This window comes from Balaenoptera acutorostrata, chromosome 1, assembly GCF_949987535.1.
Source record: "Balaenoptera acutorostrata chromosome 1, mBalAcu1.1, whole genome shotgun sequence".
Lineage (NCBI taxonomy): Eukaryota > Metazoa > Chordata > Mammalia > Artiodactyla > Balaenopteridae > Balaenoptera > Balaenoptera acutorostrata.
This window is the reverse complement of record NC_080064.1, coordinates 91,445,462-91,460,494: the sequence shown is the minus strand read 5'-3', so window position 1 is coordinate 91,460,494 and position 15,033 is coordinate 91,445,462. Positions and strand designations below refer to the sequence as shown.

The 15,033-nt window shown below is 32.0% G+C and overlaps 1 protein-coding gene across 1 annotated transcript in view; it reads left to right on the top strand.

Moving 5' to 3' along the window:
• COL11A1 (collagen type XI alpha 1 chain) overlaps positions 1-15,033 on the top strand; it is a 214,494-nt gene that overhangs the window by 127,348 nt on the left and 72,113 nt on the right. The window contains exons 32-37 of the mRNA XM_007169509.2: positions 2,520-2,573; positions 2,707-2,751; positions 2,886-2,939; positions 3,055-3,099; positions 6,593-6,646; positions 12,953-13,006. Of these exons, the coding sequence (XP_007169571.1) occupies positions 2,520-2,573; positions 2,707-2,751; positions 2,886-2,939; positions 3,055-3,099; positions 6,593-6,646; positions 12,953-13,006 (306 nt within the window). The remainder of the gene's footprint in view (positions 1-2,519; positions 2,574-2,706; positions 2,752-2,885; positions 2,940-3,054; positions 3,100-6,592; positions 6,647-12,952; positions 13,007-15,033) is intronic.

The following is a 15,033-nucleotide window of genomic DNA, read 5'->3' as shown; positions in this document are numbered from 1 at the left end:
ATAAAATGATAGCTATTTCAAAAAGTAAAATCTATTTTAAGGTAGGATTCATTTATATTTAAAACAGAATTTAAAATAATTTTGAAATTTTCAGTTCACCGAAAGAGCCAATTTCACTATTAACCTTTGACTTTTTGGCCTTTTGTTGGCTGTTTAATTTTTCCATTTAAAAGCAGACAATGTCTTTTCATGGAAACTGTATATTTTCGTGATAATTTTTACATGAGAAAAGAAGAAGAATATGCCCATATATTACAAACTGTTTAGTTGGTGGATTGGACATTTTTGTCTATTTCCCGTAAATTTCTATGAGCAGAAACCATGTAAGAAAATAAATTTATTAAACATGAAATTGATGCTTAAGAGCAATTTAGTTGAATGGAGTCTCTATAAATGTGTTTGTGTTCTACTCAGGACAGATGAATATTTGTCCTCAAATTGAATTTGATAGAAGTGAATTACTTTCATATTGGATTATACTCACTTGTCAAATTCCTAGAGTAGTCACATAGTAATATTCTACCAGGTATAACTATCTGATTCTCTCTAGAGAAAGAGAGAAGGCTTTGAAAACCCTTCAAAAAATATCATTTGCAGACATTTTCCCCAATTGTGTATTACATGTCCTAACAATTGTCCTCAGGTTGATCACATAGTGGTCTCTGTAAGCATGAATTAGAATATATTGCTTAACAAGTCCTAAAAAGAAGTTTAGCAGCTCATACTAAGTTTTGTCCATCAAATCCCATAAGGCTTCATATACAATTTTCCTTACTTGTGGAGGAAATATAAATTATAACATCCATTCTGTATGTATCACCTGGGGAAATTGCAGGGTCCAGGAATGCAATGCCAGAGAGTCTGTCTCAGTATGTCTGCAGTGGGATTTGACAGTACACACTTTTAGCAGTCACCCCAGATTATTCTGATACAGAGGAGGCATTTACCACTTGGAGAAAGATTACTTTAGGTTAGTTCAATCCAAATGAGTGTAAACTGAAATAGACTCACAGGCATAGAAAACAAACTTATGGTTACCAAAGGTGAAACGGAGAGGGAGGGATAAATCAGGAGTTTGGGATTAAGAGATACACACTACTACATGTAAAATAGATAAACAAGGACCTACTGTATAGCTCAGGGAACTATATTCAATATCTTGTAAAAACCTGTAATGAAAAGAATCTGAATAAAGAATACAGATATATATGTGTAACTGATTCACTTTATACCTGAAACTGATACAACATTGTAAATCAAAAACAAACAAGCAAACAAAACAAAACACAAAGATGTATTCAAGTCAAAGAAGGCTTTGTTACATCTTCCTCAGTGCATGGGGAAGTGTGTAAAATCTTCATGTCTACTACTCTTTGCTAGACATTTTACACATTATTGCATTTAATCCATGCACGGGTCTGAATAGGAAAATAGTGAGTATTTGGAAGCCCCCCAGCCCACCCCTCCCAGGGTCTCATAGTTATTGGTAAATTGAGGAGCAAGGATTGAACCCTAATCTGCTCTATTTCATGATACAATGACGAGGCAAAGCAATCACAAAGTCATGTTCAAAGGAATCTCTCAGCAGATGAAAATCTGGATATATGTACAAGGTAAAATAGGGGAATCGTATTCCATTTGTAAAATGTAGCTGTTTGTGGATTAAATTACATAATGCTTTTACAGTGCTTATTACATCTTTAAATAATCATTATTTATTGTTAGCTATTGTTATCATTTTTATACCTTACTTTCCTTTATTCTGATTTCCTATAAGTTTCAAAGTACCTGTAAGATGCAGATGATTGCTCTCATTTTGTAGAAGAAAAAACTGTACTCATAATTATACTATAGTAATGTACCCAATTACTTAGGTGAATGCATGACAAACATAAGTCTTGAATTTATGTCTTTGGAATCCCACAAACAGATTTTAATGCTGAACTGTCTGACTTAGACTCTCAGTTAGATCTAACCACATTCAAACATCAAACAGAAAAGATGGAAGAAGATTTTTAGTCTTTATGATTTGACTCAGTTCTAAAGGTGTAAAATACTCAACTAGAAAGTGATAAGTATAAGAATACAATAATGTTAATTCAGGAAAAATATTTTATAAAATTCCTATTTTAATATTTGATTATTCATGCTTGTGAAAAATAAAATTTTTTTCAGAGTTGAAGCAAGTATGTAGAATTATAAGTCAAAAATTTATTTTATATGAAATGCCCTTTAATTGCTGTTTACTAATATGAGAAATGATATATTTGATTAATTAATTTCCTTAAAGTTAAAAACTAAAATGTTTTATCAATTCATGTTTTCAATGCTTCCAGGATTTCAGGTGTCACTGTAAGTTCATTTTTAAGTACATGAATGGAGGTTGTATGGTATCTTAAATTATATTTTTGATTTGAATGCTACCAGCTTGCGAGAATCATTGTGTTCCAAAAGACTTTCAGCTTGTGGCTAAAAATGTTAGTTACTGTACTCATTGTTTATTATTTTTATTTTTGTAGGGTTCCACTGGATTTCCTGGGTTTCCAGGTGCCAATGGAGAGAAAGGTGCCCGGGTATGATATACAAGTATATTGTTCTGGACTATCTAATGTAAATGTTCTTACATGAGTACCTATCTCTCAGCACCAGACTCACAATTTACTGTGATACACTGCGTATTGAAACTGTTTGAACTGTCTTTGGCAGGGTGTAGCTGGCAAACCAGGCCCTCGGGGTCAGCGTGGTCCAACGGTAAGTACCTTGATTTAAAATAATGATTTTCATTTTTCATTTAACTCTCCTATTTTCTTCAAAAATAAAAACTGATCCCGTGCCTTTAGATCTGCTTGGAACTAGATCAATTTCATCTTTGCTCTTATGTGCAGGGTCCTCGAGGTTCAAGAGGTGCGAGAGGTCCCACTGGGAAACCTGGTCCAAAGGTATCATCAGCACTTGTTCCATTTGGGCTTTCCTGTAAGTTCCTCTTCCAGGGGATGGATGTTAACAGAAGGAATCAAAACTGATTTTTTCCGGTTTTTGTGTTGTTGTTGCCAGGGCACTTCAGGCGGTGATGGTCCTCCTGGCCCTCCTGGTGAAAGAGTAAGTACGATACAGTCATAGCATATAAAGTAAATATTAATATGTTGCAAATGTTTAAATTTCTGGGAAAAGTTACAGTTACATGTGTCTGCAAATACACGTACACAGTCATCCACAAAATCTAGTCAGAGTTTAAAAATTCCTATTCTTATTTACTTTCATAAAAAAGCTTAATCAATTATGTGCTACTAATTTTGTTATAGAAATGAGAGAAATTATATGTCTAATTGGCCTATGATATCAACTTTTAAACAAAAAGAATTGTTTTCTTTTAAATACACATGTAACACCTATGCCTTCTTCTCCACTCCTCTTGCTTTCCATACTGATATTCACTTTGTTCCTGGAGCTGGCAGCAGCATTATGCTGGTAAAATGCAAGCTACCAGTAGCCATTAAGTCACAATCAATATACATTCAAGTCAAAATAAAACATCTATTCCAGTAAATAGGAAAAATATTTAGTAATTTGATTTTCAAATGATATAAAATAAAGCTAAATATACATAAGTAAGCATGCCCTTTATTTGGTTTTGGGTTTTTTTTTTGGCAAAATATAGCATTTTTTGTAGCCAGATTTTTAAAAAGCTATCCTCTTGAAAGAATTTTAAATATTCTGTATTACTGACAAAGAAATTAGATCATGACTTAATATTCTATAATTTTAATATTATACATTCTTATATTATTGAAATTTATAATAGATGTTTCACAAAAAGTAAAACAGAAATACCCTCTGACGTATAACTTAAAGCTGAGAATAAGTAATTTTTTAAAAAATAAACTTTCTATTTGTGAAGAAAAGTCACTAGATTGGACTCAAGAATAAACATTTAATTCCAGTTTTTTCAAATCTTTGGTTCAAATTTAATTAACTTTCTATTAAATGTTTCTCACTCTTGATGAGCTATTCCTAAATTAAGTTCATCCTGTACATTTTGACTTCATAAATAAAAGAATACATTTGAAATATTTTATGTCAAAGTCATTTTAATAAGAATATACAGCTAAATTAATTAAAATGGCTAAATCATTAAATGGAGTAGAACCATTTAACAAATTGTAGCATAACTAAGAGTTTTGCCTTTAAAGCGCAAACTATTCTCTTTACATATTTTGTTTATACATTCCAAAATTTCATGATCAACTATAAATCTTTATGATTTTATTTTGGAACACAACAGTGTAACCCAAGAACACGATCGCTTGTAATTGTAAAGACACTTTCAGAATAAGAAAAGTATATTCTGAGGATCAAAGTAAGGTTGATTTCAAAAAAATTTTTTAAGTAAGCTTGAAACCATTCCCAAGAAACATTTATACAGGTTTCAAGTATACAGAATATATTTCTTGTGTTCTGTGTAGTTGATCAGACATTTTCTACCTAATATATCCTCATTTTCTGCAAAGAATTTTAAGTATCATGAACTATTTGTTATGTCTTAGGCACACAGTTGAAGAACAATGAAAGTAATATCACAAAAATGTTTTCTTCAAACTATATGACTTGGGAGGTTCAAGGAGAGAATTTTGCAGTACAATTGGATTAGAAATGAAAAATACCCATTTTTGCCCATTTCAATGACCTTCTTTAAAAATATATTTATGTGTGTATATGTATATATATAGTATTATATGTAAAAATAATATATATTATATATATAAACACCCATTAGGATATTCTACAAGTTAAATATGATCCCTCATACTCATGATTTGCAGAGCATGGATGCCTGCTATTAAAGACTTAGTTAATACAGCTTTTACTTGGGTCTAAGATGATAAGATTTAGCAAAAACAAAACAAAACAAAATAAAAACAAAACAACTAAAGCACCCAAATAAACTGAATTTTAAGTAAACAATGAATAATTTGTGGCGTAAGTATGTCCCTTGCAATATTTGGGACATATTAAAATTATTCATTATTTATCTAAAATTTAAATTTTATTAAACATTTGGTATTTTATCTGACAACACTAATTGGGTTCCAACACTATCTTTACGCACTGAGTCTTTACGTAATTTCTACCTCACCTGGAAACTATTTTGATTAATACAAAGAGAATGTTTCAACATGTTTTTGTGTAATTGTATGTAGAAAGACCCACTTTTTCTTCTTTATTTTCTCTGGAGAAGTGATTTTTGAAATTTTTCTTTAAGAATTTAAATTCAAAATAAAGTTTTATTTTGAAAAGGAGCAAAAAATTAAAAGTAAAGAAATGACAATTTATGAAATTAGGATAGTAGAGCTTACTATATAACCTAAAGGAATACTATATTTTAAATTTTGAATTTAAAATGGTTTTTGGTTTATAATTTTCTTGCTCTTATGATAGATATTTAAGAATGATAGTTTTATATTTTAATGAGAGTACCAAAATTTCTAAGTTCCAAATATTTTCCCAGTGTTTTTGGTAATTACATGAGATATCTATTTTTTAAATGACATATCTAACTTTGAAGTTTCTTTTTGATTTTAAGATAAGATGTTGGTAACAGCAATAATTTGTGCTGATTTCTGAACTGTCATTGGCTTGAGAATGGTAATGAAATTTCCTGTGGGAAGGCTAAATTGATAAATTGAAGAGAGTAAATTATATTAAAGATCAACTTTAGTAAACTTTATTTTTTATTTAAGTATAAATAAATTCTAACAATTTTATTACTTAAGAAATTTTATTTATATTATGTTCCATTTTATATATATTCCTTTTAGGAATATAATTATCATGTTCTGGTCATATAACGGATTATCTTTCACCATCCTTTTGCTGCGACCAATGTAGTCCTTGTAATAGGGTCTACTTTATGCCTTTTAAAGATATGTGAATCTAAGTGTTGAATAATATAGTTAATTAAGCATCAAGTCAAGAGCAATATTATAAATGTATCTTTGGATTTAATATTAATGAGAATAATTATATAATAATGTTCTTTTCGTCTTATCTACAAAAGAAGTTTATACATGAGTAAAATGAGATAGTGACATCCTCAAAAATAAATACATTTTAAATATAGAGATTAGTTAAAGGTATCCTCTATGGTCTTTTTTTTTTCTTTTAATTTTGTATGACTGTAGAGTCAGAACATTTATAGAATCAATTTTAAAAATAATTGTTCTTATTGGGGGCTATGGACTTGAAATATCCTCCATTTATGGATGTTTGTAGCCAGTGTTGAAAGTAGATTATCTACAGGGTTCCTGATACATCCATGTTCTATTCACTTTTAATATGAATTCTAAATATTTACAGTGTTCTCCAGCTAAGACCATTGATGTGATGTGCAGTTTTGAGTACTGAATAGTATGGAAGATCATCCATTTTGCTTTTAAATTACCATAGACTCTCTTGTTGTAATGCAATTATCCTGCCATTATGGTAAAGAAGCTGTATTTTATATTGTTCTTTATCTGTAGAAATAAACTGCAACCTGTAAAGATGTGCCTTATAAGGTATATTCTTAAATTTCCCCACTGCTTTTTCTCTTCAGGGTCCTCAAGGACCTCAAGGTCCAGTTGGATTCCCTGGACCAAAAGGCCCTCCTGTAAGTGTCATGGTTTTTCTTTCTCTTTCTTCATTTGACAATGTTTTCAAATTTTGAAAGTCATAGCTTTTATATTAAATAATATCTGGATACAAATATGGATAAAAATTCCTATAAAAACAAAATTGTGCTTAATAATGCCAAAGAGTATGTATTTTCAGCTTATGAAGTTTATCAAATGTTTCTGAATCTAATTTAAATATATCTTATTAAATATTCCTTCAAAATATATCAAAACTAGAACAACATGAATATTATTCTCTCAACTACTCTTCTACTGCAATGAATATTATTGACAGCATTAAAAATCATTACTGAATCTTAAATATTTGGTACATCAATTTCTTTTTTAGTTTCCATTATCCAATGTATCCTTCAAAATGTCACTTCCTAAATATCCTCCAACATTCTGACATTAGTTATATCACATTAAGATCTATTTATTTGTATTTACTATTTTTGCCTCTATAATGTATTTTTCTTAGAAAATGTAAGGATAACCCTTCCTGAATCATTTCCTTTTTATAAAATTTGTTTAGAACCACGGTCTGTAGAATATCTTCATCAAATATTTTCACAAAGTTAATTGAACTCTTTTACTTTCGCACAAATATTCGTGGGAATATAGGACATGCTCAGTGCTCACCTGCTTTTTTCTCTCTCTCTTTTTTTTTTTGGCAACCTATTCAGTTTATTTATGAGTTAGAATCAACTTACTGTCTTAGTCCGTACCGGCTGCTATAACAAAAAAACACAGATTGTGTAGTGTATAAACAGTAGAATCTATTTGTTAGAGTTCTGAAGGCTGGAAGTCCAAGATCAGCATCCCAGAATGGTGAGGTGAAAACCCTCTTTCGGGTAGCAGACTTTTCACTGTCTACTCTCTGGAACCTCTTTTATAAGTCACTAGTTCCATTCATGAAGGTTCCATGAAGGTGACATAAGCGCTGCCCAAAAGTTCCATCTACTAATAACATCACCTTTGAGGGTTAGGATTTCAACATCTGAATTTCAAGGGGACACAGACTTTCAAACCATAGCACCCACCTGTCTAAGGAAATTGTTCTCACAGTGTGGTCCCTGGACCAGAAGATCAGCAGCACTTACAATTCGTTAGAAATGCAACGTCTTGTCTCCACCTCACTCACCTAATCAGAACTGTAGGAGAGGGGCCCTGTCTGTGTCTTAACGAACTCTCTAGATAGTTCTGATGCATGCTAGTGTTTGTGAACCACTGTTCTAGTCCAGAGTAGACAATGCTATTCAAACTTTAATGTGCATGTAAATCATGTTGGTATTTTGTTAAAAATGTATATTTTAAATCAGTAGGTCTGGGATGGGTCTTGAGACTTGACATTACTGGCAAATGTCTAGATGATGCCAATGCCAGTGGTCAATGGGCTGTACTTTGAATAGCAAAGTTCAAAAATGTTTTGGCTGAGAATAAGACCAACATAGTTTGAATATTATCTATGCTGTAGGGAACTAAGTATAGTTAAAATTTTCAGTCAGTGATTTGAGAACCAAATGTTTTCTCAATGTAATAATACCAATAACTAATTCCTAGTGACAGTTTTACTCACATCCTGGTTATTTTCACTTTGCGGCACATTGATATAGATTTTTGGCTGAATATTTTAAACTGATTTTTGAACTGAATCTTTTTTTAAATTTTTATTGGAGAATAGTTGATTTACAATGTTGTGTTAGTTTCAGGTGTACAGCAAAGTGAATCAGTTATACATATACATATATCCAATCTTTCTTAGATTCTTTTCCCGTATAAACCATTACAGAGTATTGAGTAGAGTTCCCTGTGCTATATAGTAAGTGCTTATTAGTTATCTATTTTATGTATAGTAGTGTGGATATGTCAATGCCACTCTTCCAGTTTAATCCTCCCCCCTCCTTCTCCCTTGGTAACCATAAGTTTGTTTTCTACATCTGTTGAACTGAATCTTTTTGGCAAAACCACAACAACATGCACCTTGTGAGAGGAAGTTATGTGAGGATTTTTATATATGCCAATATTTCAAACATTGTACATCCCAATGTTCTCATTTCTAATAATTATATATAATTTAAATAATTATAGTTAGTCAAATATAGTCCAGTAACAATCTTGCATAAATGAACGATTCAGAAAATTATAAATTAAGATGTTAGAAATTTAAATAAATGTTACAAATGATATTTTTAAACATGTTGAAAATCATTTATAAGTAAATAAATATATTCTCCAATTTTTAAAAAATTAATTAATTTTTTTGCTGCGTTGGGTCTTCGTTGCTGCATGCAGGCTTTCTCTAGTCGTGGCGAGCGGGGGCTACTCTTCATTGCGGTGCGCGGGCTTCTCATTGCGGTGGCTTCTCTTGCTGCAGAGCATGGGCTCCAGGCGCGAGGGCTTCAGTAGTTGTGGCTCACGGGCACTAGAGTGCAGGCTCAGTAGTTGTGGCACACGGGCTTAGTTGCTCCACGGCATGTGGGATCTTCCCGGACCAGGATGGAACCCGTGTGCCCTGCACTGGCAGGCAGATTCTTAATCACTGTGCCAGCAGGGAACTCTTGTTCGCCAATATTTTTATATTGAGTTTGAATAACCCCCTCTTTCTCTGATTACTTTCAAATGTGATTTTAGCTCACATATTCGAAAAATGAATTATTTATTGTGAAATACTGACTTAAATGCTGAAACTCTCTTACTTTTTAAAATAATTTTAGACACTGTGTTTAAAATATTATTTTTATCTCTAAGTCTTGCTCTATTACAGCAAACATATCAAGAAAAGTTGTTATCTATATTATTGTGTTATGAAAGGATTAATACAAATAGCTAGTATTAAACAAAGGATAATATAGATACTGTCTGCATATAATATTGTTTACTCACTATTTCAGTTTTGTTCCAAATGTAATATTGTCATGCAAAGTTGCACATACAGAGAAGTAAAAATATTGTTGCAAAAATGATTTTGCACATAAGATTCTTTCATAAGTATTTTGAAGCCATGTGCATAGATCATTGTTTAGCAACATAAAATCCAGTGATATGTGTAACTTCAACATTATCATACCATTTATATTTGTACAAATTGTTAAGAAGTTTCCCTCATGTAATATAATTTTATTGTCAAGAAAGCCATTTTTTCCTCAAACTTTTTCAGTCCATTCTCTCATGTATCTTTCAACAAGTTTTGAGCCATTGATCATGCATGCATTTTGTCTCTAAGGAGTATTAGAAGTATAATAAATGCCTACACTTGAGAAACATGTAGTTGGCTTGGAAAGACATGACACTGTTAAGGAACATTGCTTTCACTGCTAAACAAAATGAGTTTTATACTCTATTTCTCTGACAAATGAAACATTAGTGCGTGAAATAAGAGTACCTATCATGTAGTTTTATATATAGTTTTATAACATATAGAAAAGAACTGTCTTCATTTCTTTGATATTTAGAAGGAAGGATTCAGGTAGAGGGATAGAACCAAGCTCCTCTTCCTTCAAATTAATTGATTCATTTTCATTGTAATCAGGAAATATATATATATATATATATATATATATACATACACATATATATGTTAGATATATACATAAAAAATAAATGAAAAAATATATATATTCACATAGACACATGTGGAGTATGGATTAAGCACTTGGAATGTTCATGTTTAGAGTCTGTTAAACTCATGCCAGTGTCAGCATATAGTTATCCCGATTAAAAAATTAGGTGATTAGGATTTATAACATGACTACTATAAGATACATTCTATTTAGAGAAAAGTCAAAACTCAGTGCCAGTGTGAAGTGAAAAACATCTTAACATTTGTTTATAAGTGTCGCTTCACGGATTGTTTTGCTGTATATGCACCCCCCCACCCATTTAGATGAACTTGTTGTCACTACTCTTCACCAACAATATTAAAGGGGCAGTCCATTTTGATCAATAAAATTATTATATTTAAATTAATGCCATGAAATTATTTGGTAATTAGTATGTTTATTTTATTGGATAGTAGTGTGAAGCCATTAAAATTACTTAGGATTAATCAATTAATATTAGGAATAAATACTTAAGAAAAGTGATGATGATATGAATTCTTGTTTTTTTTTTTTTTTTTTTTGGCTGTGTTGGGTCTTCATTTCTGTGCGAGGGCTTTCTCTAGTTGCGGCGAGCGAGGGCCACTCTTCATCGCGGTGCGCGGGCCTCTCACTATCGCGGCCTCTCTTGTTGCGGAGCACAGGCTCCAGACGCGCAGGCTCAGTAATTGAGGCTCACGGACCTAGTTGCTCTGCGGCATGTGGGATCTTCCCAGACCAGGGCTCGAACCCGTGTCCCTTGCATTGGCAGGCGGATTCTCAACCGCTGCGCCACCAGGGAAGCCCTGAATTCTTTATATAGTCTATTTACACTGCTCCCACAGGATATGTAGGAAAGCCATTAAAAATCATGTTGCATTCATCCCACGTGACATTTTTTAGATGTAAGATCACTGTTTTAAAGAGTTATAATATTTTACAGTAAAAGTGTAATCTATACTTTTCACATCAGCAAATATAACGAGATATTTAATTTTTATACTTACAGATTTGCTAAAAAACATGTAAATGACTTATACTGATTGCAAAACTCATCATTTGAGATGCATTTTAGCGTGGTGGGAAAAAAGCACCTGACTCATGTTTATTATCCTTTAGCTGTCGCCCTCTATAATTTTAGTTAAAACTTTTACTACTGCCCTCAATCAAGGGCGTATTTATTCCCATATGTATCAAAATAGTGATAGAGCACAGGATTTGTTTTTATTTACTATTTTGAAATACTGAACCTAGATGAGGTCCACTAGCAATCAATTACTTATTTATGTGTCTCACCTCTAAACCGAGAACGATACACCTAATGCCTAATACATAGATATGTAATATATGTTTTTGAAAGAAGGGATGGGTAGATGATATCCAAGAACATTTTGGGGACTTGGTTAAAAACATTCCAGTTTTGGTCCTTTGGGTGAATGGGAATAGAATCACTGAGATGGTCCTGGAAAATATGAACAGATCACTGAGCAAGCTATGAGCTTGTGAAATATCATAACAGGCTTTAATTAGAGCTGATAATTTAACCAGTGTGTCAATAAAGATGCAATCAGGAAGCAGAGCTGGTACTAGTCACTGTCGGGAAGGCTTTCCACTGAAATGTTATAACCAAGCTAGAAAAAGTCTTATTCCAGTGGGAAAAAAGCTATCTGTGAAAATGATCTTCTTTTGAAATACTTTTTTTCAAACTCAATTTACAAAGAATTGATATTTGAAAATAGATTTACATAAATAATGTATTTTTAAATAAATAAGTAGGTTGATTCAAATAATTAACATACTGTGAGATGTATACCTGTTATCATTAAAAATGTTATTACAATGATCATTTCTCTTTGTTTATCCATTCTCACCTAAGAATATCTCTGCCTATGCTTATTATACATGTTTTGAAAATTGAACTTGGTGCTTAATGGTTTCTGAGTAGGATGAATAATCCATAATGCAGTCTAAAGAAGCAATCTATTTCTACTAAGTATCTAAAACATAAGAACCTCACAGAGTTGTTTACTTTAAGTACTTAGTTAATGGCTTCATTTATTTTTTCAGTCATGACAAAGACAGCATCCTTTACTGAAAGTGATAACATAGTAGATGTGCTCTCTAGTGTTTAATAAACATTATGCTTCCAAGAGGGTATTTAAGAAAACCTAATGGGAAAAATTTGTCCGGATGACTTCTAAAATTGAGCATTGCACCTTGTTTCCTTTACTTGAAGCAACTGGGAAGTAAAATGCCATTGTTTATAAGTTTGTATTTCTTTCACATTCTTGTCAGTTAGAAGCTCAGACCACCACTAGAGGATACTATCTATCTCTGGTATCCAACTCTCAGTGCCCAAGAAATTGTATTAGGAACACATCACCAAAAAGAGGGAAAAATATTCATTTGTCAAGTACTGAGGAACTAACATTTTTACAAAAATAAAAATGCAAACCAATATGAATATGCTTTTTGAGAAGAAAGATGCTAATGAAATATAAATGTAAAATATTCAGATTACAGTTGCACAATTTTCTCCTGGTCTCATTTATAGCTATAGATATGCTAAAAAAGATATATACACATTCTACCATATATGAAGTCAACAGAACATCAAAATAAGATATCTAATGAAGATATAAGAAAATTGCCTAACATGTATTTAGACTGTAAATAATTCAAGAAATATTTATGATGTTCGATGTTTAATATTTGTGATTTCAGGGACCACCTGGAAAGGATGGCCTGCCAGGACACCCTGGGCAACGTGGAGAGACTGTAAGTGACCCCAGTCTTCTGATTCAAATTTTCTATCTCAAGCACTTCATCATTTCACAGAAAGATACTTTATTATTAACAAGTCAATTACCAGGTTAAGGACAATGGTGAAATTAATTCCATTTAATCTTTCAAAAATATATTTGAAATACATAAATAGACCTATGTTTGTATCTAAACATTTAAATAAATATACTTGAGGACGTGGATGTTACTTGATTTTCCTTATTTTCAATAACAGCACTTTAGGGATAAGTTGATGGAAAAGAACTCGTTGTCTTTTGGATACCTCCACAAGGTTGTCAGCCTTGACCCTTTCACATAAGTCTTTGTTACAGATATGTTCCATGCTACCCTTTCACCCTTCCACTCTCTAAAAGAGACACATTACAATAAACTGTGCAGATAATATATTCTTCTATCCAAAATTAAGGGATGAAATATTTCCTGCTGTTGGAACTGTAAGGCTGTAATTGGTCTAGAACTATGTCAAATGCATTCTCTCCTCTCAAGTAGGAAAATGGAAATGGAAAAAAAATGTAACTTAAAATATGGGGAACATAACATTAAATACATTCTCTGAACAACTTATGTGCATAACAGAGATGGACAGCGGGGAAACTGGCAGCTCAACTATGGTTTAAGAATCCTGGCGGTTTTGTTTATTTATTCTGCCACTGTTAACAAAACTTTGTATCTGGCTGTTACAGTGGGATGGTAGTCTAATAAGAAATCACCATGGATTAGCATGTTTCCTTGGAATCAATTCTTGGTTCCTAACATTGATTAATTTTATCCAGATTTCTTAAGGAAACCACAACACAGACTACCTTTGACTGTGTGGCTCAAAATTATCTTAGGGTATTCTGCCAGCATGAACACATATTTGGGGTTCAATAGAAATACTGGATAACAGATCTGAAAACATGATGATTTTCTACATAGGATAAACAATCTGGCAGCAACAGCCAATTCCTGTTTTGCTCACCAAGTGACAATTCTTAGTGTAATGACTTCTTAGTTTTAGTCAGATTGTAAGCTTCAAAGTCTTGGATTACAAAAGCAAAATCAAGAATGATTTTAGTGAGACCAAAGAGTAAAATTGTTTGGGTTTCCTCTTGAGAAAGACATCTCCATGATGAGCAAGAAATAAACTCTCTAAAGGATAATCCACATTCAAATTTGCAAATGCATTCTCATTCAAATATTGCAGTCAATCATTTTTAACTAAGTCATGGTATAGCTTCTTGGGACTACCTCTCAAATATTTCCAAAATGTCTTTTGAGGAAGGGGTACCTAGAGAATTATCATTATAAAATCCCTTTTGACTTTAATTTAATCAAGAGCTTCTGCTTCTATCCAAAGTAACCATATTATATATAACATTTAAAGTTAAAGGGGAAAACTAGCACATTAACTAATGTTTCTAGGATGGATGTTCTCATCTAGTAGTTTCTTGTAAACAACAACTAGAATTATGTCTGGAAAATTGTATTCCTGATTTCAAATCCACTTTAAGAACAATAATGAGTCACCCTATCACCAGGAACCTTTCTTTCTCACCTTGTTCTGTGTTGACTGTGATTCAAAAGATTGTCTTGTCCAAGACTCAGAATCTAGGGCATCTATATTTTGATATATATGTTTCCTTTTTTTAAAGAAGAAAGTATTTTATTATATTTGAGATTTGTCCCCATTCAGAAATCCTTGAATTGAAGGTTCATTCTGACATCTTACAATTTAAAGCTTTTTAAGACCACTAGGAATAATTAGAGATAGTCTTTATTATATTGAAACAGCGCACGTTTGTCTCAGAAACACAGTGCCAAATCATGCTTTCACTGTAGAGGTGATCAGAATAGGAATTCCATTTTTATTACTCATGTATCAAATTAACTTCTGTTTTTTGGGATTTTGAAAAACATAATTTAACTTATTATCCTAAAATTAAATGACAAGGAAAGTCTTATTACATGACAGTATTAGAATAATCACACTCCATTCTGATTTATAAAAGTTTTCTTAA